At 55.1% G+C, this 25,854-nt stretch overlaps 1 protein-coding gene across 2 annotated transcripts in view; it reads left to right on the top strand.

Moving 5' to 3' along the window:
• LOC124241019 (protein bicaudal D homolog 2) overlaps positions 1 to 25,854 on the top strand; it is a 49,801-nt gene that overhangs the window by 11,733 nt on the left and 12,214 nt on the right. For both annotated transcript variants that reach the window (XM_046664466.1, XM_046664465.1), the window contains exon 2: positions 17,348 to 17,560. In XM_046664466.1, the coding sequence (XP_046520422.1) occupies positions 17,348 to 17,560 (213 nt within the window). The remainder of the gene's footprint in view (positions 1 to 17,347; positions 17,561 to 25,854) is intronic.

Genomic DNA, 25,854 nt, shown 5'->3' on the forward strand with positions numbered 1-25,854 from the left:
GGGAGCCATTCTTGCTGCTGAGTCACTGGGGCTGTGTCCCCTGCCACCGGTGGAAGAGGGATAACGAGGAGACACCTACAGGGCCTGTCCCCAGCTCCCCAGCAGACCCCCCAGCACCTGTCCATTCATTGGACCTGCTGTCCTTGTTCACCCACTCGTAATGTGGGCCTGTCACCCCACACCATCCTTTGGTGTCCCCATGTCCTCCCGGTCTTCCAGTCTGTCCACAGGTGTTTACTGAGTGCCTGTTGCTTGCCAGGTGTGGGCTTGCCCACTCCAGCTCTGCACCCCAGAGAAAACACAGACTCAGTGCCAGGCAGGGGGTGCCTGGTGCACCAGTGCTGGCGTTCCCCCACACCAGGCCCACCCCTGTGTGAGAAGCCACCTTGCCCCACTGCCCTGGCCCATACTGTGTGTCTGGGGGTTCTGGCCCTGCCTCCCGCACCCGCTCCCTGTGTCTGAACTGGAGTGATAGTGCACCAGCCAGAGTGTGGCGTTGGACGCGGGGAATTCTGCAGGGAAGGAGGCAGCTCCGGGTAGCCCCTGGCGTGTCTCCTGCCTGCCACCTGCTGTCCCCCAGACTGGCCACCCTGAGCTCCTCTGGCAGTGGCGGGCTGCGTTTTTCAGGCCGCCTCTGACCTCAAGGTCAGATGCTTCTGGAGCAACTCTGACTGCTTCCCAGATGACTTTGTCTTCTAAGTGGCTCTCGTTTTCAACACTGCAGCATCATTTACCTGTCAGAAGATGCAGAGTTGTCTGCGCTCTTGTGGCTACCCCGCAGTGAGGGTCTCCCACACATGCCTCCCAGCCCGGGCAGCCCTGCGGCCCTCCTGCCGTGGTCAGGCTCTGCTCCAGACTTCCGGGTTGGTGGGCTGCCCCAGCTGGCCTTTGTGTCTGCACCTCCAAGGGGCGTCAAAGTTGTGCGTGTCGGCAGTCACCTTCTCTCTGAGTGGCCTGCGAGTCGTGGTGGCTGAGTCACCAACACCTCCCCTTGGAGGACAGCGGGTCACTGGGTCTGGTGCTTGGGAGCACGGCCGCTGTGCACACCCGTGCACAAGGCCCTGTGGCCCTGCCTCTCACCTCTCTCAGTGACACACGCGAGCGGACCCGTCTCCCCTTGTCCAGGACGGACATGCACAGACGGCCACCTGGTCCCCTGGTGAGAAGGCCAGGCCCTTCACGGGCTCTGCCGCCTCAGTCCCCCAGCGCTGAGGGCGGCCGGGCCGTGCCAGGATGGAGACAATCTCCCTGAGTCCTGTGAAGTAGGGCCGGGGACTAGCATGACCAGCCTCAGCCAGATCTGGGGATTAACAGGCACTGCCCCAGTCAGCCAGAACATTCTAGATTCCAGGGCCCGAGACCTGGAGACCCAGAGATGGAGGGGCCAACTGGCAGGTGTGCCTGCACTTGTAACCATGTTTCTGGCTCCCAGATGATTCTGAGGCTTGGGCAGCTGAGCAGCGGGCCACAGGCCAGGTCTTGGTTCTGCCTCTGATCCCTGCCACCTCTCCTCTACCTCTCTTGCCACCCTGCTGCTTCTGGGAGTTTGGTTGCTCCCCTGTGAAAGCAGGTCCCTCCTGTGAACAAAGCTGATGGGCTCACATTGTGACGTGCACAGACCTTGGGTTGTTCCCTCCTGGGGCCCCTCCCAGCTGCTTCATCTCCTCCCAGACCCCATCAGAGCTGGAAGGGTGCAGGGGGCCTGGAGTGTGGGGGCAGAGCTGGCCCACCGAGCAGGGGCAGGGCCGTGCGCCGGGCCTTGGAGCCGCTCCGAGTGTGGGTGCTGTGTAAGCGCCCCTCGTGCTGGGGTCTTCCCCAGGACCTCTGTCTGGATGAGTCCTGTGGATTGCTGGCTCCAGCCCTTCTCACACCCCTCTACCCCAGCCCCATCCCATCTGAAGTGAGTTCTCTCCAGCTGCCAGCAAGGCTGTGCTACTGTTTGGGGTGATTGGAGGGCTGTGGCCTGGGGTGAACCTGCAGTCCACTTCTTGCCCCGTTTCCTGCCTGAACTTTGCATTCTCGTGTCAGGTTTTTGCTGAAGTGCATTTATGGAAAGTTGATCTTTCATCATGTCTCTGATGCCTTCGGTTTCGTATGTAGTGAGTAATTGGGCTCCCTGGGGTGTATTCAGACCTGGGGCACATTGGGTCTGGGTTCTGTGAGTCTCGGGACGGATTCTGTGCAGTAGAGCACAGACATCAGGTGTGCCTGCGCCCCACCTGGGCACACCCGCTCGTCTGCCGCTTGTCCTCTGAGCATCTGTCTGTCTAGTGCTGTGCATTTGGATAGCATTTCAGATACTGGGTCCTTATTGTTGGGTGGCTTCGGATGTTTTTTATAATGGTTTGATTCTATTTCAATATTCGGTTTGAGAAACCACTTTGTTTACTTTTTATTGAGATATAATTTACTTTCCGTTTATGTTTAAACCCTATTTATAGTAGTTTTGATAATTGTCATATTGCACTTTTTTTTTTTTATTAAAATGAGCTTTTGTTGGAGTGTAAGAAAATATGGGAACTACACAGATCATAGCAGTACAGCCCGAGGCCCCCCCCATAGCCCCACAGAGGGAGAGGCGGCTTGTTGTCAGTGTCCCAGGACTGCCCTCTGATGCTGGTGTGGGGGTGATGTCTGGTTCTGCCCCTTAGCTCTGGCTTGCTTGTCATCGCCTGCTCGAGGCAGCCCCACAGTGCTCGGGTGTGTGTCACTTGGCGTTTGTGTCATGAGGTGATGTTGCCTGAGTGCACAGATTGTCGGCACGTGTTTCTGGTAGGGTTCCGTGTGGACGCACAGTGCTTCCTCACTAAACAGCAACTGCAGGCTGGTTCCACTGCTCTCTGCCCTGCTGCTGCAGGCCTTCTCCAGGGAGCTGGCCCCGACTGGAGGGAGGACGGGGCTTGTTCTGCGTCCCCTCGCACCTGTCTCTGGCCCCGTTCCATATGGGTGTGTCAGAGACTAAGGGACCCTCTGTGAACTAGGACCATGACCATGTGCACTGCACAGATACCCACACTGTTCTGATGGGGTGGACAGTGAGGCTGCTGCAGAGCAGATACACCTCTCTGGGGGGCCTCAAGAACTGGCCACCCATGTTGTGAGGGGCAGCCACTCGAGGGCTCACTCTTCATGCCCTGGCACTCCTCCTCACTGGACTCGACGTGGCTTATTTCTCTTGGGGCCCAGGTCCCAACAGCTGCGTCAGCACTGGGCTGGGCATTCTGCACACAGCCCAATCCGCAGCCAGGCTCCGTGAGGGGAGGGACTCACCCCGACTCACAGCCAGTTTGGGGGCCCAGGCAGCGAGCACCACAGTGCCCACACCTCCCTCCTGCCCAGTGGGTTCTGGGGCCTGCTGTGGCCGAGAAGGAAGGGGGCTTTTTGTCCAGGGCTTAGTGGCAGGTGTAAGGCCTGGTCCCCTCCTAGCCCACCTTGTGCTGCCTGTGGGCTCTTGCTGCACCCGACCCTGCACCCGGAGCACCCCATCCCTCCAGGCTCTGATCTGATGCACAAGTCCTCCCCTGCGCTGGGCTCAGGGACGGGCCCTTCCAGCCTGAACTTAACCGTGTTCCTGTAACGAGCCACAGAAAGTGAGTGCCGGGTGATGACGAGGTGCTGGCCGGTCCTGGGGTCAGCAGACTGTTGCCTTCAGGACACATGTGGCCGTCCACCTGGTCTGCTTTTGCCCATTTTTGCGGCTCTTGTCTATGGCTGCTTTCGCACAGTGATGGAGTTGAGGGTCACTGCAACAGACCCCACGCCTGTGTGATGGTTAATTTATGTGTCTCCTGGCTGGACTGAGAGACACCAGGTAGCTGGTGAAACATCGTTTCTGAGTGTGTCTGTGAGGGTGTTTCTGGAAGAGGTTAGCATCTGGTTCAGCAGGTGCCTCCCCAGTGTGGGCGGGCATCATCCAGTCTGTTGGGCCCCAAATGGACAGGAGGTGGAGGAGGTGCCAGTTCCCGCACTCGCTCCTCCAGCTGGGGCGTCCGCCTTCTGCCCGTGGGCATGGGTGCTCCTGGTTCCCGGGCCTTTGGACTCCGACTGGCTGCAGCACGGGCTCTTGGGTCTCCAGCGTGCAGACAGCAGATCATGGGGCTGCCAGCCTCCGCACCTGCCTGAGCTGGCTCCTAGCATGAATCTCCTCTTAGGTGCATCTGCGTGCATCCTCTTGGTTCTGTTCCTCGGGGAGCCCTGACTAATACAGGTTCTGGTACTGAGTGTGTGGAGCTGCTTGGAGTCTCTTCTTTTTGCTTCCCTGTCCCCTCCCTCCTGTCCTTATCCCTGCCCCGGATGCCCCCTCTCACAGGGACTTCGGGCTCTTCCCCTGGGGGTGGGGCAGGGTCTAGGCCCAAGGCATTTTGGAGACCTGTACCCTGAGCACGGCGGGTTAGGGAGAGGAGGATGGGGCCTTTTGCCTCGAAGGTCCACACACTCCTGTGGGCACCAGGCTCTCAGGCTCCATCGGGTTGCTGGCCCAGTGTGGACCTCAGACCCAGCGGCCCTCTGAGCCCCAGGCCTGGCGCCCACACTCTCAAGGCAGTGGCCCAGCCTCACGCTGGCCCGCGCCAGCTTCCCCATTGAGTTGTGTTCCAGTGTACCGTCTCTGCAGAACCAAGCCTGGGCCTGATGTGGCCCGTGGGGCTGCAGTGTGCCAACCCGTGGTCTAGGAGTGCTTCTCATCAGTGGATCTGTGGAAGCCCCTTGTCCGTGACTGTTATCTCTGCTTCTCTCTCTGGATCTTAGCCTTTTTGGGGTGGTGGGGACCCAGGCCTGGCCTTGGATGGCAGAGCACAGGCTGGTGTCTGGGGCCCCCGCATGCCGCCTTCTTCCTGGGGACATCGGGAGTCTCGGCATGTTGATACCAGTCAGCAATACCAGCTCTGGAGGCAAGAGGGGGCTGCCCGTCCACTGTGGGGGGGGTCCCAGCTTCGGGGGAAGCAGAGGTTTGGTTTGCTGTGTGAATGTCCTCGTGGGAACCCCACCCCTGCTAAGACCCCACCCTCACAAGGGGTCAGTGGTCGGCTCTTGTCTGCGGCCCGGCAGGCCCAGTGGGAGCTGTGGTACAGGAGCCCTGCGCTTGCTCCACCTGCGCATCCTGCTCTCCTGGCGCCTGCAGCTGAGGCCGCACCGCCCCGGGCCCCGGGTCCAAGCGGCATCGGCCCTCCTTGGGTTCTTGGGGGCCCCTCCCCCTGCTCCCTGCTTGTCTTTGTCCTTGCTCTGCCAGCAGTTCTGGGGCAGCCACTCCTGCCACGCCCCATGCACATCACCAGCACCCTCCCCTGGATTTGGGGTTCACTTGGCCTGGACCTCTGGTCCTCCCACCTGCCTCCGTGTTCTTGTTGGCATGGTCTGGGCCCAGCCTCCAGGTTCCTCCTGCCAAGACCTCCCAGTCCCCAGTGTCCCTCTGCTCCCCCTGCCTAGGGGACTGGACTGTTGGATTCAGTCAGATGATTCTTATTTGGGGACAGACTGGGTGCACTGTGAACAGCACTGGTCACTCTCAACGCCAGTCTGGGGGTGGCATGGGGAGCTCGAGGAGAGGGAGGCCAGGCTCCTGGGGGAGGCCCAGACTGAGTGGGGCCAAGAGAAGAGGGTGTGTGCTGGGCCAGGGGCAGATGCCTCACAAAGCGCCCGGGACCTTCTGCTGGCATGTCTTGTGTGTCACACGCTGCTCCGTGGCACGTGGCCCCTTCCCCACGCTTGTCTCTGAAACCCTGCCCCTGGAGCCCCCGCGACGCCCCTGCCGCAGCCCCAGGTGTTTGTGCAGCGTCCACATGAGTGTGGGTGAACTTGAAGCAAGACTGGGCTGACCTCAGGCCAGGGCTGGCCGGCCGTGTTGGGGCTCGCCAGCCCTGGGCAGCTTCAGAGCCCTGGGCAGGGTGTGGGCCGAGAGCCCATGTCAGAAACAGTGTCAGCCCGCCTACAGCTGGGGCAGCCCCTGGGGGGCATCACAAAGGCACCACCACTGCCTCGACACCCAGACGAGTGTCCCGTGGTCCAGGAGGGCATGACCCGTCTTCCCCAGAGCAGCTGGGAGGTTTGTGGGCAGGGCTGGGGTCGAGGCCCCGGCTGGATCCCCGAACTGCCGCGGGTCTTCTGGGGGCCCTCGGGGGGCACCCTGGGTGGGCACCAGCCTGGGAGTTGTGCGGTGAGGCTGGGAAGGCTGCAAGGACAGGCATACCCACAGCTAGACACCCCAGTCAGAGGGTACATGCCGCTGCTCTGAGCGCTCCCCCTGGCAGGGAGGCAGGTTTCGAGGTGGACTCGAGGCACACAGGACGGCGCGAGGTAGGGGCGAGGTTGCTCTGGTCAGAAGAAATGTAGACAGGTGGGCTGAGTGGCCCGGGGCTTACCTTTCCGACCCTCAGCCTCCTGGCCTGTGAACTGGGCAGTGAGCACAAGGACAGCATCTCCTGCGTTCCCAGTCTCCAAGCCGGGAGTAGGATGCTTCAGAAATGTGCAGGTCATTGTCTTAAATGGCTTTATGGAGGCCTGAGCATCTCTGTTTAAAGGATTCAACCTGGTCAGTGTTCACATGGGCATGCACTCCTGAGGCCAACAACATGCAGGGGGACGAAGGTCTCCAGCACCCAGGTGTCTCCTCGTCCCCATTGGTGATCTCTCCTCCCCATCCCCAACCACTGTACATGTCTCTCCGCATTTTCTAGAGTTTTATGTAAATGGAATCATACAGCAAGTATTGGTTTTTGTCTGGCTTTCCACGGAGCATAATTCTGAGATGTATCCATGTTAACGTGAGTATCAAAAGCTGCTCCCTTTTGATTGCTGAGTAGTATTCCACTGTTAAGCTGCACCACACTTTTTAAAAAATCCGTTTTCCTATTGATGGTCATTGGGTTGATTTCAGTTTGTTTGGTGGTTAGAAATGCGCACATTCCTTCAGCGTCTGTGTGGACATGTGCCTTCGTTTCCCTTGGGTAAATACTGAGGAGTGGGTGGCTATGCCATCCATCAGGGAGGTGCTTACCTTTTTAAGAATCTGAGAGTTCCTTCCCCATGTGGTTGTAACATTTTACATTCCCCGCCAGCAGTGTGGGAGAGTTCCCACTGCCCCACTCTCAGGCCGGCGGCCTTGGTAGGGTCAGGCATTTTAATGCTCGGCGTCCTCCCAGCTATGGAGTGTTGTCTTGGGGAGCACTCATTTGCATTTCCGTCATCACTTCCAGGGCTGAGTGTCTTTTCATGTGATTCTTTCCCATAGAAATATCTTCTCGGGTGAAGTATATGTTCATTTCTTTTATCTTTTTTTTTTTGGTGAGGAAATTCGCCCTGAGCTAACATCTGTGCCAACCTTCCTCTATTTCATGTGGGATGCTGCCACAGGATGGCTTGACGAGCAGTGCTAGGTCCGTGCCTGGGGTGTGAACCTGCGAACCCTGGGTCACTAAAGTGGAGTACACGAACTTAACCAGTACGCCACTGAGTAGCCCCTCTTTTACCCACTTTTTATTGGATTGTTTTTCTGATTGAGTTGTGAGAGTTCTTATATTCTGGATACAGGTCCTTTACCAAGTTTGTAATTTGCACAGATTTTCTCCCAGTCTATGACTTAACTTTCTTTCTTTTTTTTTTTTAATGAAGAGTTCTGGAGATTGGTTGCCTCACACTACTGAACTGTACACTGAAAAATGATTAAGATGGTAAAATTTATGTTGTGTATTTTATGACAATCACAAGATTCCTGGTTTAAAAAAAAAGTCCTAAGTTTTATCAATAAACGAATTATTTGTTTTACTGTTGTTTTTGACTCTGTTCGTGGTAGTGCTTTTTGTCTGGGAGTCGTATTTTGTCTGCTATTAGTGTAAGTATGCCAGCTTTCTTATGATTGTTGTTGCTTGGTAGATCTTCTTATTTCTGTTTGCTTTCAGCTTTCTGTGTCCTTATTTTTGTCCTGTGTGTCCCATAAATAGCGTGTAGCTGGACTTTGTGTAGGTGTGGTTTCTCACACAGTCACGTGCCGCGTAACTGTTGGGTCAGCGGCGGACCGCAGGCACGACGGTGGTCCCGTGTGATTCGTGCCGTGCAGCCTGGGTGTGTGGTCGTCTGTGCCATCTAGATCTGTGGAAGCACGCTCCGTGATGTTCACACATCCACAGAGTCACCTAATGATGCGCGTCTCAGGTCGTGTCTCTGTCGTTGAGTGACGCGTGACTCATCTGTGAGCTTGTTTTCTGTTTTTGTTTTAGATTCCACGTATAAGAGAGATTCTGTGGTATTTGTCTTTCTCTGTGTGATTGACTTCACTTAGCATAATGCCCTCGATCACCGTCATGCTCTTAACTTGTTTTTCAAACACCTTAAGTTCTTAGTTTTGAAGACCAGATTTCCAGTTTTTTCTTTCATGGGTCATGTCCAAGGTCGCAAACATTTTCTCTTATTTTCCCCTGGAAGTCTTATACCTTTAACATTTAAGCCTATGATCCATTTCTAATTAATTTTCGTATATGCCATGAGGGTGGATTGAAGTTCATTTTTTACATATAGATACTCATTTTTTTCCAGCACCATTATGTTAAAAAATTATCCCTTTTCCTCCAGATTGCCTTTTTCAGATCAGTTGGCCATACGTGTGGGTCTGTTTCTGTGCTCTGTATCCTCTTCAGCAGACCTCCTTGTCTGTCCTTATGCCAGTACTGTGCCGTCTTCCTTAGTGGAGCTTTATAAGTATTGAGCTCAGGTGGTGCTAGTCTTCCTTCTTTGGTTTTCTTTTTCAAACTCCTTTTGATTATTCCAAGTCCTCTGAATTTCCATATGAATTTTAGAACCAGCTGGTCCATCTCTACCAAAAAAATGCTGGGATTTTAATCAGCCTTGTAATGAATTGGAAGATCTGTTTGTGGAAAATTGATATCTTAACAATCTTGAGTCTTCTGGCCTATGAACATTTATTTAATTTTTCTCAACAATATTTTGTGGCTTTTAGTGTATAAGTCTTGTACATCTTCTGTCAGATTTAAGCATAAGCATTTGATATTTTGATGCTATTGTAAGTAGCATTTCTAAAATTTTCACTTTATTCCTAGTATATAGAAATAAGTTTGATTTTTGTATATTGATCTTGTATCCTGCCACCTAGCTAAACTTACTTCTTCTTTCTGGAGGCTTCTTTGTAGCTTCCTTTGGGTTTTCTGTGTAGACTGTAGCGTGATGTGTGAGTAAAGACAGTGCTGCTTTCTCCTTCGCAGTCTGGATGCTTGTGGTTTTCTTGCTTCCTTGGCTGTAGGCTGGGAGCCGTGGTGCACTGTGGAGCAGAGTGGGAGACTCAGTTTCCCACATGGAGTAGTGTCAGCTGTCAGGAGTGGGAGAGGCCCTTCACCAGGCTACGGAAGCTCCCGTCTGTTTGCTGAGCGTTTGTCAGGAGCGATGTTGGATTTTGTCAGATCATTTTCCTGCATCCTTTGAGGTGATCATGTGGATTTTCTTTTTTGCCTGTTAATATGCTGAATTACCTTGACTTTTTTCCTAATGTTCATGAACCCTGCATTGTTTGAATCAGCCCCTCACTGTATCACAATTTCTTATCCTTTTTACATATTGATGAATTCTATTTGACAAAATTTTGTGAAGAATTGTTTGCATTTATGTTCATCGGGATAGTGGCCTGTTGTTTTCTCTTTTATGCTGTCTCTGGTTTTGGTCACAGGGTAATGCTGACCTCATAAAATTAGTTGGAGAATATTCTCTCCATTTCAGTTTTTGGGGAGAGTTTGTGTACAGTTGGACTCACTTCTTCCTTACGTGTCTGGTAGCATTCACCAGCAAAGTGCCCTCTGGGCCCGGAACGTTCTCTGTGGGGCTTTCGTGGCACGTTCAAGTGCTGTGACGATGCAGGACCCCGGGTTGCCTGTCTCCTGAGGGGCTCTGTGGTTTGTGTCTTTCAGGGGTTGCTGTTTCATCCGAGTTGTCACACTTGTTGGTGTAGAGCTGTTGGTGGTGTTCCCTCATTATTCCTATTCATATCTGTAGTGCTGTCCCCTTTGTTCCTGCTGCTGGTCTTCTCCCCACCCGGGTGGTTTGGCTAGAGGTTTATCGATTTGATTGATCTTGTCAGAGAAGTTGCTTTTTTTTCTTTTCATTGATTTCTATTCTGATCGTTATTATTTGCTTTTTTTCCTTTGGGTTTCGTTTGCTCTTACTCTAGTTTGTTTGTCTTTAGTTTTTACTTTTTATTGAGGAAAAACATATAGAGCACAAATCATGAGTGTGAACTTTCACAGGCTGAACACACCCACGTGATAAGCCCCCAGGTCAAGAATCAGAACATCTCCAGCCGCAGAGCCCCCTTGAGGGCCTCCCTGACCCAGGAGAGGCCTGCCCTGACTTGCACCCCCAAAGCTGGTTGTGCTTATTCTGGGCAGTGTACGTGTAATTGGAATCACACAGTATATGCTCTTTGTGTCAGGCTTCTTTCACTCAACATTATGTGAGATTCATCTGTTGTCTGTATAAGAGTAATTTACTCATTTTCGTTTCTGTGTGGTATTCCGTCCTGTGACTATATGTCTCACAGTTTTTCCCTCTCCTGTTGACAGACACAGGGAAACTTTCTGGTTTGGGGCTTTTGTAAATAATTCTCCTGTAAACATGTCTTTTCACGCATGTGTGTAAGCATTCCTCTCCAGCGGGAGTGGGAACACTGGGTCATAGGACAGCTGTGTGCTCAGCGTTAGCACCTGCTGTTTTCCTCAGTGGTTGTACCAGTTACACTCCCGCCACCAGAGGATGGAGTTCATGAGTGTTTTAGGCTGGGTGTGACTACGTGTGTCCTAGTCCACCATCAGTACTGTCCAGTGTTTGTTGAGCAACTGATTGAGTGAATACACAAGCACACGGCTGAAAAAAGAGACAGTTGTGACTGGGGCTGGCTGAACTCTTGTCAGACACCATCTGGGCCCAAAGACCAGCCATAAACAAGAGTCAGCCCCTGCCCTAAGAAACACACAGCCAGTATGGAGGGTTTAAAACTGTGCTCCTCCCATTGACTGATGACTGGATAAAGAAGACGTGGTGTGTATATATACAACAGAATACTACTCAGCCATGAAAAAGACAAAATCATCCCATTTGCAACAACCTGGATGGACCTGGAGGGTATTATGCTAAGCAAAATAAGCCAGACAGAGAAAGACAAACGTCGTGTGACTTCACTCCTGTGTAAAATATAAACAAACAGTGGACAAAGAAAACAGTTACCAGGGGAAGAGGGGTAGGGGGTGGGCACGGGGGTGAAGGGGAGCACTTATATGGTGACAGTCAAGAAATAATGTACAACTGAAATTTCACAATGATGTAAAACTATTATGAACTCAATAATTTAAAAAAAAGATTAAAAAAAACCCCTGTGCTCCAGTGAGCTTTATGGGCTCTGTGTTCAGTACAAGGGAACTTGAACTGTCTGGCACTTGGAGGTGAGGAGCATGGCAGCCATGAGGCACAGCTTGAAGGCCGTCATCCCTCTGCCTGGAGGAGGCCCCAGGGTCATTTGGGCGAAGGCCATCACCAGCTGTGTGTACACAGGGCCCAGGCTCTTGGCCTCGCGAGCCTCTGTGGTCTCCTACGTTGAGAGGGCTCCACCCCGCAGGGCTGTGAGCTGCGCCTTGAGCTTTGCACACAGGGCCTGGTCGGGCTTTTAGGGTGGAAGCTGAGGTTATTGATTGGCTTGTTCTTTTTCCCTAACATAGTCAGTGCTGTAAATGTCCTCCTCAGAGCTTGCTTTAGTGGCCTCTCACAAATTTGCATATTGATTTCATTTTCATTCAATTAAACATACTCTGGTTCCCTTTCAGCTTCTTCTTTCACCCATGCATTACTTAGAAGTGTGTTGTTGAGTCGCCAGATATTGGGGAATTTCCCAGAGATCTCCACACTTAATTCCCTGTGGTCGGAGCACACGCTTCGTGTGACCTGAGTCCTTTCCGTTTGAGGCACGTGTGAGAGCCAGTGTGGTCCGATGGGTGGATGCTTCTGTGCCTTGGATAAGAGTGTGTGCTGCTGCCGCAGGCGGGGTTCTGCCCCTGCCTCAGGCTGGTTGGTGCTTGTCCTCTGTGTCCATCCTGACGAGCCGTCCCCTTGTTCTGTGAATTCTGGAGAGGTGGTGTTGAACTCTCCCAACTGGAGTTTTGGATGTCTGTTTGTTCTCGCAGTTCTGCCAGCTGTTGTTTCCTGTATTTTGTAGCTCTGCTATTAGGTGTATAAACATGTAGACCTGTGTTCTCTTTGTGAATTAACCTCCTTCCTCATTATTATGAAATGACCCTCTCTCTCTGATAATATTCTTTGCTGTGAAATCCAGTTTATGTGATATTAATAGAGCCATTCCAGCTTTCTTTTGATGAGTGGTAGCATGGGTTATCATTTTTCATCCTTTAACTTTTTAAAACAACTTTATTTATAAATTCTTATACCATATCATTTACTGATTTAAAATGTGAAATTCACTGGCTTTTAGCATATTCACAGAGTTATGCATCTATTACCATAGTAATTTTAGAACATTTTCATTAGCTCAAAAAGACACCCTGTGGCCCTTAACTGACACCCCCTCCAACCTCCCCACGCCACCCCCAGCCCTGGCAACTCTTGATCAGCTTTCTGTCCCTAGGATTTGCCTGTTTGGATGTTTCATATAAATGAAATCATGCAGTATGTGGCCCTTTGTGCCTGGCTTTTTTCATGTAGCAGAATATTTTCAAGGTTGGTTTGTATTGTGCCATGGATTAGTAATTCATTTCTTTTTATTATCAAGTAACACTTCCTTGTATGGATAGACTACATTTTACTTATCCATTCATTAATTGATGGATGTTTGGATGGTTTCCACTTTTTGGCTATTATGAACATTTGTGTACAATTTTTGTGTGGATGTATGTTTTCATTTCTCTTGGGTCTGTATCTAAGAGTGGAATTTCAGGACCATATGGTAAGTGTATGTTTAACTCTTTGAGGCTCTGCCAGGCTGTTGTCCACAGCAGCTGCACCATTTTACATTCCCACCAACAATGCGCAAGGGCTCCAGTTTTTCTATATCTTTGCCAGACTTGTTATTTTCCTTTTTTTTTGCTTGCAGCCATCCTAGTGGGTGTGAGGTGCTATCTCATTATGCTTGGACTTGCGCTTCCCTGATATATGTTGATGTTGAGCATCTTTTCATGTGCTTGTTGACCATTTGTTTATCTTCTTTGGAGAAATGTCTGTTCAAGTCCTCTGTCCATTTTTTAATTGGGTTGTTTGTCTTTTTATTGTCGAGTTATAGGAGTTCTTTATATATTCGGCATACTAGACCATTATCAGATATAAGGTTTGAAAATATTTTCTCCTATTGGGTAGGTTGCATTTTCACTTGATAGTGTCCTTTGATGCACAAATGTTTTAATTTTGGTGAAGTCCACTTTATTTTTTGTTGTTGGTTGTGTTTTGGCGACGCGTGTTCCCATTGTCAACAAGGTCATGAGGGTGTACTTATCCATGTGTTTTCTTCTAAGAGTTGTGGTGTTAGTTCTTTATGTTTAGGTCTCTGATCCATTTTGAGTTAATTTTTTTTATTTTTGAGGAAGATTAGCCCTGTGCTAACTGCTGCCAATCCTGTGTTTGCTGAGGAAGACTGGTGCTGAGCGAACATCCATGCCCATCTTCCTCTACTTTATATGTAGGACGCCTGCCACAGCATGCCGTGCCATGTCTGCACCGGGATCCAAACCAGCAAACCCCGGGCTGCTGAAGCGGAATGTGTGCACTTAATCGCTGCGCTCCCAGGCCCGCCCCTATTTTGAGTTAATTTTTGTACCTGATGCAGAGTCAGGATCCAACTTCGTTTTTTCCTGTGGATTTCCATCTGTTCCAGTGCCGTTTGCTGAGAACTGTTCTTTCATCACTGAATCATCTTTGTACCCTTGTCAAGGGCAGATGACCCCCAAGCAAGGGTTTCTTTCTGGACTCTCTTGTGCCCTTGGTCTATAGTGTCTGTCCTTATGCCAGTACCGCACTGCTTTGATCATTGTAGCCTCATATTAAGTTTTGAAAGCCAGAATTTGAGTCTTCCCAGTTGTTCTTTTTCAATATTGTTTTAGCTGTTCTGGGCCCCTTGCAGTTCCTTATGAATTTCCATTTCTGCTGAAAAAAGCCATTGGAATTTTGATGGGGATTGCATTGAATCTCCAGTTAATTATCTTTTAAAGGGACTTAAATAATAAGATAAACAAGTCATTTACCCACATAATTACCATTTCTGGTGCTTTTCACTCCTCGTAAATCTAGATTTGCATCTGGTGTCGTTTTTCTTTGCCTGAAGGATTTTAACACTTGGCAATGCAGGCCTGCTGGTGATGAACTCTTTCAGCGTTTGTTTGTCTGACATCTTTGTTCCACGTCTGTTTGTGGACAGTGTTCAGTGGCTAGAGCACTGTGGTTGATGGGTTTGGTTTTTTTTTTCAAGATATTGCTCCACTGTCCCCAGGCTCATCAGAGGAGTCCGCTGTTATGTTTGCTGTCTGCCTTCTCTTCTGGCTGATGTTAGTCTTCTCCCTGCATCACTGGTTTTCAACAATTTTGTGATATGCCTTGGTGTAGTTTTCTTCATGTTTCTTGTGCTTGGGGGTTGACGAGCTACTAGTATTTGTGGATTGATAGTTTCCATCAAATCTGGGAAATTTTTAGCCAGCGTTTCTTCAAGCCTTCTTCCTGCGCACCCCTCTTCCTGCCCCCGGGACGCCTGTTACTGTGTGCAGGGTGCCCTGCGTGGTCCCTCAGCTCGCTCGTGCTGTTTGGTTTTCATCCTTCTTTTCTCTGAGTGTTTCACGTTGGGTAGACTCACTGCTTCTTCAGGTTACTTGCCTTTTCTTTTGCATGTATGATCTGCTGTTAATCCTGCCCAGGTGCCTTTTCATCTCCTGCCTCCTGAGCCTGCGGAACTCAGGCCCGCCGTGTCTCGCACTGTCACTCGGTCAGTCTGGGCTCCTCTCGAGCTCTAGACCGTGGACTGGCTTCCCTGACCCTTTGTGGGCCGAGTCGCCTGTGACCGGGTGCCAGGCTCTGCATTTCGCCATGTCGGGAGAAGGTGCCGTTACTCCTGTGTGTGTTCTCCACTTAGCTCTGGGATATAGTTTGATCCTTTTGGGTTTTGCCCTTAGGCTTTGTTGGTTGGGACCAGAGTGCATTTCCCTGGCTCCACAGTGGCCCGGCCCTGTGAGTGCTCCCCTCTGGCTGGTGGAACAAGTGTGGCTTCCTGCCTGTGCAAGCCATGAACTGTCCCTCCAGGTGGTCCTGCTGTCCTCCATGGCTTCCCTGCAGGCTCGCGCTGGCCGTCTGTCCCCTGCAGAGACACGGGGCTCGGGGCTCGGCTGTCCACGGATTGGCCGCCTTCGCTGCCTTGTTCACCGTCTTCCAGCACCATCCCCTCCACTCAGGCCTCCTGGCCGCCTTGGTCTCTCTGCACCGTGGCTAGAGCTGCTCCTTGCTCCTGGGGATTGGGGGCCGTTGTGGAGCACCCCCCGTGCCCCGCCTTTCGTTGCCTGGTGTCCAGCGACTTGAACACCGATCCTCAGCCTCCTGGAGTTCCGTTACTTTTAGTTCTCCCCACGGGAGGTAGATCTGATGCGGGGTCGGTGAGCCAAGGAGTCGAAAGAAAGATTTCTTAGGCTCTTAAGATCGGGCAGTAGTGCTCTTTTATTTAGAGAATAGAATAGCATGGGGACAGGACCCATGGGCAGTCAGAGTTTCTGCTGCCCCAAGTTGAGGGTTAGAGCTAAATTTAAGGCATAGGTATGTGAGTTCTCTCTTTACAAGACAAAGAATATGTAAAAAAGTTAAAGGGGTATCAGTGCCAGTAGGGTCCGGCCATTTGGCGGTCCCACAACTTTTAGATAAGAATCAAACCGGATTGAATAAATGGCAGAAGTCACCGCTTGAATTTTATCCTCAGCTAAAGACAAAGGAGGATTTGGGGGAGGGGGGGTCAGTTACATGAGGTTGCCAGACAGTAACCAATTTAAGTTCTTGCCTCTGGCATTGATTAAGAGCTTCTAGAGATAAGACCATCCCCCTTCTTCCTGACACAGAGAGGGAGGCATCTTCACAGATAGAGGTTTCCCTTAGAAATGTAAATGTTTCCCAACAAAGGGGCAAACAAATTCCACTCCTTGGAGCCTGAATCTCTTCTGTAGTTTTAAAACTAACCAGCCTAAAAATCCTCATCATAAGCCATTTTAAAATTAAGCAGCCTAAAAATCCTCATCAGATCCAGTCCCTGTGGCTGTTTTGTCTTGGCGGGAGGTGCAAGTCTCCAGCTCCACTGTCTTTGAGAAGCCGCGCGGAGCTCCTGGGCCAGGCTGGGAGCTGGACAGAGGTGAAGATTCGGGCCTAGGCCAGCAGGCCCAGACTTGTGTCAAACAGGAAATGGGTGGAAATGTTCCTCTCTCTCTCAAGAGATAAGGGCCTCCGTCTCCAGGAATCCTCTCTCAACTTGCTTTCCTTCCCTGAGCCAGGAGCCCTGTAGAGAGACAGCCTCTCCCAGAGGTCTGCATGGTGGCCAGTGGGTAGGGGCCTCTGGAGAGGATGGAGAGTGAGGCCTGCGGGGTCCCGTCCTGGCTCCTGGGGTGGTGCAGAGTGGGAGGGAAGGAGAAGCAGAGGCGCTTTCTGGGGGCCTGGCCCCTCTCCTGTGGGGACATGACCTGGTGGGAGGTCCTGTCTGGGACCCAGGTGTGGACTGGGCAGGCTGGCACCATTTCTGATTGCCGTTGCTCATGGACTCCTCCCTGAGCTCCACAGCCCTCACTGGGTCTGTGGTGGCATCCTCTCCTCTCTGCCTGGCTCTTCAGCTCTGCATCCAGGCCCTGGCCAGGCGAGTGGAGTCTCCTGACTTGGGACATGTGGTCCTGTTGGCTGGTTCTGAATGTCCTGGTTCACGTTCCTGTCCCCTCACTCGGGCCAGGCCTGGATGAGTGAACAGAGGCGTCAGGGTCAGGCAGCGGGGGAGCATCTCACTGAGCCTCAGTTTCCCCATCTGGAGGGGGCCTCGCACCCACCCTGGTCCTAGGGGCTTCCCTGCCTAGCCCCCAGGCAGGGCCTGGTTCCGCAGAGGGACTGTGCTGCAGCGATGTCAGCTGGGCCTCCTCTCCGTGTGTTCCACTGGGGGTCCCACCCTTACCTCGCCCCCTCCTTGCCCAGTCTCCAGGCCGGTCCTTGACTTGCTAGGCCCTCTTTAGTCCTGCCCCTGGGATCCCCAGACCCTCTGCGTCCCATCTGTAGGCCCCTCTACCCCTCCTTAGCCCCATGTCTGGCCACAGGACTGGTGCCGGGCTCTCTCTCATGAGCGTCTTGTCTCTGCCAGGCGTTCGGACAGGCGCACACAAACCACAAGAAGGTGGCTGCAGATGGCGAGAGCCGGGAGGAGAGTCTGATCCAGGAGTCGGCCTCCAAGGAGCAGTACTATGTGCGCAAGGTGCTGGAGCTGCAGACGGAGCTGAAGCAGCTGCGCAACGTGCTCACCAACACACAGTCGGAGAACGAGCGCCTGGCCTCAGTGGCACAGGAGCTGAAAGAGGTTAGCAGTGGGCCTGGGCGGGGCCTGGGCGGGGTGAGGGTGTCTGTGGACTCGGGCTGGGATGTGGGCTGCTGAGAGTTGGGGGTGGGGGGCCACACCATCAGTCATCCCACCTGCCCGCCCAGCCTCTCATGGTGCGGAAGGGCCCGAGTGGACGGTCCCAGCTCTGCACTTGAGCTAGTGTGAATCCTGGGTCCCACGGGCAGCCAGCCTGTTCCTCTTCGGGAAAACAGGACTGTAGCATCTGCCTGCCAGCTCCTGACATCGAAGTCAGAAGGGGCTGCCATGAATGGCTCCCGGGACCAGCTTAGCCCCTCATGGGCACCTGGCCATGAGAGGCCTGGCTGAATAGAGAGGGGAGGGCAAGCAGTCAGTGCCCTCAGAGGGAGGTGGAAGCCCAGGCTGCTGCCCCCAAGATGGGGTGAGACAGTGGCAGGGTCAGCAGGCGTAGCCAGAAGTCCACATGAGTGCAGTCCTGGCCGTGGTCTTGGGGACCCTGGTCCTTGGAGCCCCCAGGTTCTCATCAGGAAGGGTGAGAGGCCTTGTTCTGGGCCCAGGGAGACCCACCCTCTACTCTCTGTTCTCTTGGGGGGCAGTGACAGGTGACCAGATGGGTAAATGGTTCTGAGCGGTGGGCAGCTCTGAGGTCAACATCTCAGACAGGAGAGTTTGTGGTGGTCAGGGTCCCACAGAGCTGGGAGGGGACACTGGCGAGGTTTGGGACGGAGCCCAAGGTCTGACAGCAGCAGGCAGTGGGCAGCAGTCACTGTCCCTCCCCTGCTGCAGTTTGGGGTCAGCCTGTTGCCCGAGTGGAGCTTGGCCTGCATCCATTGGGTGGGCAGCCCTTGGAGGCTGGGAGCCAGAGTGCACGATCTGGTTTTCTCCTTTGGGATTGCTGTGGTCGGGGTCGGGGGAGGAGGGGCCTTGGTGCTGCCGGCCAGGCCCCTTTTTCCAGAAAAGCCCGGCCAGGCCCCTTTTTCCAGAAAAGCCCGGCCAGGCCCCTTTTTCCAGAAAAGCCAGTACAGGCGGTCTGCCCAGCCTGGGCACATTCTGCCCCTTCCCTCTTCCAGGAGGGCGTGTTACAGGCTGTCAGGAGGGCATGGATCCTGCTGACTCCTGGCTTTGGGCATCAGGAAATGAGCTCAGCCCGTCCTACATGCTGTGAGAGAAGAGCAGGTCTGGTGGGGCCGGGATTCCTGCTGTTCCTGTTGGGGCATCAGGAAGAAGCCTGCTGCTCCCCACCCCGTGCACCCCGCCCCACCTGTGCCCTTCGCAGGCATTGTGGGATGGGCCGCATGGAGCCATCTTGTGTTCCTGGTTTGGGTGGATGTTCCTCACTGCCACCTGCTTGGACCAGAACCCTGGTCACTGTCCCCACCATCACCAGCTCTGTCTGTCCCCGTCACTCTTCTGCCAGTCCTGGTCCTGTCACTTCGGCTTGAGCTGCTGTGCCGAGCTCCTCGGTGGCCTCAGGTATGGTGATCGCCCCCCCACACACCATCATGAGGCTCACACCCAAGGCTCAGGCCTGGCTGAGGAGCTTGGACCAAGAGGACATGATGTCAAGCACTGTCCTCCAGAAGCACCAGCCCATGCCTGCCTTGGTGTGACCCGGCCACGCAGGCCATGTGGGGTCGCCCGAGGAGATAAGCTTCCACGAGGAAGGTGTCTGCATCCCGGGGCCCAGTCCTGCCACTGTCCACGTTCAGTGACTGATGGACTAGCCGCGCTGTGCCCTCTGACCCACCCCCATCCTTCCTCCCTGCGATGACGGACTTAGGTGTCGATCTCCTCATGCCCAACTCTCCAGGAAGACCCTGTGGCCTCTGTCATGTGGCCCCTGTAACGGTCAGCATGTGGGACAGTTCCAGCTGCCCATAACTCATAACTCATCTGCTTGGTGACTCTCTGGGCTTCTGGTCACTTCCTTCATCTCACAGGTGGAGAGACCAAGGTGCTGTGTTCCTAAGGTCACTGGGCCGGCAGCTCTAGGGTCCTGACCTCTGACTTCTGCACAGTATGGACAGGTCCAGCCAGCTTTGGTCCTAGGACGTGGTCTTGGGCTCCATTTTGCAGATGGAGAAGTAGAGTCCCAGGGAGCCAGCTGGAGGCAAAGTCAGGTTAAGAAGACCAGCGTCCACCTGGACAGGGTGACTGGTCCACTGTGACCCTGCCCTGGCTGTATCAGTGGACCCCATCCTTCCTGTCCCACTGGACCCTGTCCTGGCCTTCCTGGTGGACCCTGTCCTTCCTGTAATGGTGGACTGTGTTCTAGTGGACCTCTGTGAGTCTTGGGCCCTGCACATGCCCAGGAGTGAGTGACAGAGATGTCCCAGCAGAGTCCCCTCTCTCACCCACCGCATGGGTCGGGAAAGGGCTTGTCTCCTGCCTGCTGGCATCTGGACTGCGGGAGCCTCCTGGAAGGAAGCTGAGCATCAGGTCACAGCTGAGGTGGCCGGTGGGTCAGCAGGGGCAGTGCTGGCAAGCTCTGCAGCATGGGGTGGATGAGCTGGGACAGGAGGACACCTGTGTCTGGAGCCAGGGGATGGAGGATGGGGACTGTCATGTGGGTAGGTGGCCCAGAGACAGGAGGGGACGGGTGTGTGGAGGAGGCAGCAGGGGTGGGGCCCCGCAGTGGGAGGAGGAGCTGGAGGCCTGGATGGGTCCTGAGGGAACAGACCCTGTGAGGAAGCACACGTTCCTCCTGGGGAGCAGGGCTGGACTGACTTGCTTGGGGCACATGCAGCATTCCCCCAGGAGATCAGGGCAGTTGGCGAGGGAGTGTCCGCAGGGGCAGGGTGGACGCCCCTGCCTGGGCAGCCTGCACGGGTGAGCTCACTCCACCCCCACCTGTGAAATTACACATGAGAAACACTCCCTGCCCGGGCACGTTGGGGTTCCCCAGATTCTCAGGACCCCCAAGGGAAGGTGCCCCCCATTCTGTTCCCCCTCAGACCCCGGCTGGTGCCCAGCAGTTGCAGTTGTGGGTACCAGGGCTTCCTAGGAGCCGATATCTAGTTTATTACGTTTACCTAATTTTAAGATTTTATTTTTTTCCTTTTTCTCTCCAAAGCCTCCCGGTACATAGTTGGATATTCTTAGTTGTGGGTCCTTCTAGTTGTGGCATGTGGGACACCGCCTCAGCATCGCCTGATAGGCGGTACCATGTCCATACCCAGGACTTGAACCGACGAAACCGTGGGCTGCCTGCAGCGGAGCGCGCGAACTTAACCACTTGGCCACGGGGCCGGCCCCCGTTTACCTAATTTTAATGACGTGTGACCAATCCCGTGTGCGTCATGGCTGCAGTGTGCACAGAGTTCTGGAAACTTCCCCGGCCCTGCAGAAGCCACATTGCCTGGCCTCTCCCAGGACTCTGGTCAGACTAGCTTCAGTGTCTGCCTCAGGACAGTGGGCCAATCCTGGGCAGTCACTCATCACCTCCCTGGAACCCGGTGGGACAGGGGTGGCAGGAGGCAAGGCTGGGCCCAGGCCCACCGGGCCCAGAGGAGAGAGCCCCCACCCCTGGGATTGCTGCCCCTGCCTTGCCTCACTGTGCTGTCTGGCTGGCATGGTTGTTGCTGGTCCCCAGGTCTCCTCCCCACGTGCCCTCCTGACCCTGGTCACCTTGCTCCCCCTCCCCTTGCCCACCAGAGCCCCTGTGGCCACAGCCCAGGCTGCAGGACTCTACAACCCTGGGTGTCGCATCGCTGCTCCACAACATTCCGGGCAGGGAGTCCCCCTGCCGTGTCTGTCCCAGGGCCTGGGGCCCCCACCATGGGCCTTGGTCCCTCCTCCAGGAGTGGACTGGGAAAGTGGGCGGAGGCCCGGCCAGAAGAACAAAGGCCTCACTCGTTGTGGTCCTGCACTGTGACCTGCCAGTGCCTCCCACCCTAAAGCTGCTTCTCTGCCCTCTGGTGTGAGTCCCGTCTGCGTGCTCCTTTGTGGGCCTCTGCATGGTTTCCTGTGGAAGGGGAGTGTCTGCCCACACCCCCTCAGGGCACCAAGGGGGCGGAGGCGTGAGTGTGCGGGGTGACACAGGGGCTCTGAGGGGCACAGGAGACGTGACTGACCCAGCAGATCCCTGCTGGGTTCCCGAGGCTGGCACAGTCACACTGTTTTTGCCAATGAGTAACTGAGGTGCAGAGGTCCTGTGGAAGGGGGAGCTGAGGTGGGACCCCTTGCGCCCACCTTCTCCATCTGGCCTGCGCCACGTCGGGTGAGGCCTCCCATGTCTGCTGTGGCTGCCCCTCTTCAAGGCTGCTGTAGAGAGGCTCACCTGGCGAAGGTTCCCCCCCTTGGGGAACACCGAACCCCACGGTGGCCAGTTGGAGCTTGCCTGAGCCCTCAGTGGCTGGGCGTGTGCCAGGCGCAGGCACCCAGGCCTGGTGGTGCGGGGTGGACGCTCCATCGTCATGGGAAGTGCAGGGTGGGTGTTTGGGTCCAGCAGCTTCAGCAGACAGCTGTGCCCTCGCCTGCTGGCTGGTATCCTGGGGTAGCTTGTGACCTGGGCGTGCCTCACCCTGCTGCCCTTAGGGCCCACCTGTGGCCTTCAAAGACCTGCACGCCCTTTGTCAGCCCTGGTGCTTACGACAGGAGCCCTTGCTGGCCTGGTGACACATAAGGCAAGACAGGACTGCTGGGGCTCTGGAGACCTGCATGGGCCCCACTGAGCACATCTGTCCTGTCTGGAGCTGGGAAGGTCGCGTCTGCCTTGGCCGTGGGAGCTGCCCAAGTCTCTGTTTCCACACCTGGAGGGCCTTCCTGGTCTGCTGGTGTTGACGCGCAAACCCGTGGGGAGCTGGCGGGTTCCAGATCCTCCCCTTGGCTTCCTCCTCGCCTCACCGGGTGGCCGTGTTGGGGCACGCCACACATGTTGGAGCCCTCCTGCGCTCCTAGCGCTGTGGCTTAGTGAGGAAAGCGGGAGGAGGTGCCAGGCGTTTCCAGCAGGGTCTGAGCAAGCCCTGCCTGTGTGTTCACGGAGAGTGCAGAGGCTCTATGTGGAGCGGTGGGGTGGGGCTCCAGGGCTCATGGAGCCGTGGGGGCTATGAGAGGCTCTGCAGCACTTATCAGGAGAGAGAGGACAGATGGGGTGGGGGGGGGGGGGGGGGGCGGCGCAATGTTGATGGTGTTTCTCAGCTGACGGGAGGTGGGGGAGTGGTTGGGCAGACTGGCATTATGGCCGCTCCTATGGCCTGCAACGGGGTGGGATGGCGCATCAGTTGGGTGTGCACAAAGCCCGCAGCTTCCCCGCCAGCTGCCCTCACTGCCGCCTTCAGAGTGGAGCTGAGGCTCTGCCAGGGGAGCTGAGTGTAGCGACCACGGGGCGTTTCCTTCCCAGGCACCCTGCGCCCCCGCCATGAGAAGGCAGGGCTGAGTCACTGCCTCCTGTCCTCTCGGTGGCCCTGCGCCTGCCTGAACCAGTCCGAGCCATCCTAGCCTTCACCACCTCGAAAGGTGTAGGTCCCCACGAGCACACATCCGTGTGGTCGCTGCCACCCACAAGGGCAGCAGGCACCCAGTGAGGACGTCTGGGTCATGTCCCTGCCCCTTGGAACTTCGAGTAGGGGTGAGCATGGTGCCCTCCCCACAGAGGCAGGCGCCTGGTGTGGTGCTGATAGCCCTACAGATGCATCGTGCTCTCCTTCCCCATGTTGGCACCCGCACACCACACACCTCTGTCCAGGTGCTCTAGGCTCTCCCATTATCTGACCCCAACCCCCAGGGGGCAAGACCCAAATCTGTGTTCATTTCCCCAGGCTTCAGGCAGCAGAAACTGATACCCTCACGGTTCAGGGTTCCAGACGCCCAAGTCCAGGCGTCAGGATGGCCTGTTTCTTCTGGTGGCCCTGCGGGTGTCCGCCATGCACCTCTGCCAGCTCTTGGCGGCTGCCAGCGACCTTGTGTCCCGGATGCGTCAATCCAGTCTCTGCCTGCTCTTCCCAGGGCCTTCTCCTGCTATCTGTGTCTCCAGCTCTCCCTCTTCTAAGGTCTCAGTCACCGGATTAGGCCCGCCCTAATCCCTTGCACCTCAGCTCAACTGCACTGTGTCTGCAAAGGCCCTGTCTCCAAGTAAGGTCCTGCTCACAGGTTCTTGGTTAGCACTTCAGCATGTCTTTATGGGGAACACAGTTAAACCCATGACAGTCTACCCTCTGGCCCCCATAAGTCGTATTCTTCCCACATGCAAAGTTTATTTACCTCATCCTCACATCCCAAGAAGTCTTAGCCGGTTTCAGCATCGACTCTGAGTCCCAGATCTCATCTAAACCCTCTAACTCAGGCTGGTTGAGACTCCGGGGATGGTCTGTCCTGCGGTGAGCTTCCTCCCTGTGCAGACAGCTGCTTCCAGAGCACAGTGGTGGGGCAGGCGGAGGAGAGATGTTCCTGTTCTGAGGGAGAGGGAAGGGAAGGCAGGAAGGAGTGCGGTCCCAGCCAGTCCGCAGCCTGGCCAAGGAAGCCCCGCTCTCAGGGCCTGAGGGCCCCGGGGCCCGGTACCCCACCCTGGGGGGCCAGGAGGAATGGGCCTGCTGGCCACACAGGCCACAGGTGTGAGCCGCCCCTCGGTGCCCTCGGACACGCTTCCTCCCCTTGTGCCATGAGGACAAGCTGAGTCGTTCCCAGAGCTTCGAGGTCTGGTTCTTTTCTGCTTACCAGTTCTCCCCTCAGTTTCTCCTTTCACCTTTTATTATAGGCAGCAAGGAGAACCCGTCCAGGTTCTTGGTGACTCAGCCAGGTTTCTGCTGCTTCACAACAGGGACGGCCTTTCCTCGGTCCCTTGTCCCCCCGGCCTCAGCAGGAGCGCCTGTCGCTGCTTCCCCTGCTCCCCGTGTCTTTCTTGACACGGCATTTGCTGAGACAGCGCAGCGCTCTCTGCGGCTCTGCTCGCTCCCCTAGAGCATGCTGGAAGCGGTCATGTTGATGCCGGCGCTCTCCTGGCCCGGCCATCCCCCGCTCCATGTGTGTCCACATTTTCAGTGTTGGTCACAGCAGCGCCTCCCTCCTGGTACTAGGCTTGGGTTCGTTTTCTTGGGCTGCCCTAACACATTACCACAGTTGCTGGCTTAGAACGACGGCAGTTCCTCCTCTTAGGTTCACGTCTGCAGCGAGGGTGTTGGCAGGGCCGTGCGCCCTGTGGGGCCTCTCTGGCTCCTGGAGGTGGCAGCCCTCGGCATTCCTTATCTGTGCCCGCATTGCTCCAGTCTCGGCTTCAGTTGGCACCTTCTCTTTGTTTGGCTCCACGGCTCTGACAGGGCTGGCGCTCGGGCTGTGGCCTCCTGGCGGTCATACCCTTTCTGGGGAGTTGAGCAGACCAGCGGCCAGGGACCGCTTCTGTGGCACGCTGTACCGGCTGCTCTGTGGGCCAGACTCCAGGCCTGCCTTCAGTGTGGCACCCCTCCCCACCTGCTCAGGACCTTCCTCGGAGGCAGCTGACACCCGCGGGTGACTTGCGTGCGTCTTCGGGCGACTTTAGGGAGCCCCAGGGGATGGGATGGAGCCCAGAGCGGTTCCAGCGTGACCGGCACTCAGCAGTGGAGGAGCGAGTGGCACCCTTGGTGTGGTCAGGTGCTGAGCACAGCGCCTGTACAGACGGCACCCATGGGAGGTCCCCTGAGCAGGCCGGCTCCATGCGCCATCCAGGTCCGCTTCTGCGAACAGCCAGGGACGGAAAGCAGGTTGGTGGGTGCTGATTGTGTGTGGTTTCTTTTCAGGGTGGTGGAAAGGTGGGACCAGATAATGCTTCCCAGCTCTGGACACACTAGAACCGCTGAATTGTGCACTTTCAGTCAATGAACCTTACGGTGTGTGGGTTACGTCTCAGTAAAGGACAGAGACGACCCCTGTGCAGGAAGGCTCGATGTGGTTCAGCTCAGCAGGGCTCCTGGGTGCAGCCCAGGCACGTGGATTCGGGGGAGCAGAGGGCTCTGCCCTGGGCAGTCAGGCTAGCCTGTGCTCTCGTCTCCCTCTGTTCTCTTTCCATCCACCTCAGGGCCAGTTTCTGAGGGCAGTTGTGGAATTTTAAATAAAGCCCGTTCACAGGCACAGGAGTGTAACTTGCTCACAGCCAACCCTACCTCCTCTGATTGTCTCACCTCCGTGTCCTCCCACGCTGCGTGGACAGGTGCCCCCACAGGTACATTGGGCTGAACTGCAGGTGGGGAGCACCCAGCCTGCATTACCAAGCAGTGCAGCGAGCAAACACAGTCATGGTTCTAACCTCCTGGTCATTGCATTAGTGCTGAGGGCTCTCCAGAAAACTAGACCAGTAGAGAGTGTGTGTGTGTGTGTGTGTG

Source organism: Equus quagga, chromosome 6, assembly GCF_021613505.1.
Source record: "Equus quagga isolate Etosha38 chromosome 6, UCLA_HA_Equagga_1.0, whole genome shotgun sequence".
Taxonomy (NCBI): Eukaryota; Metazoa; Chordata; class Mammalia; order Perissodactyla; family Equidae; genus Equus; species Equus quagga.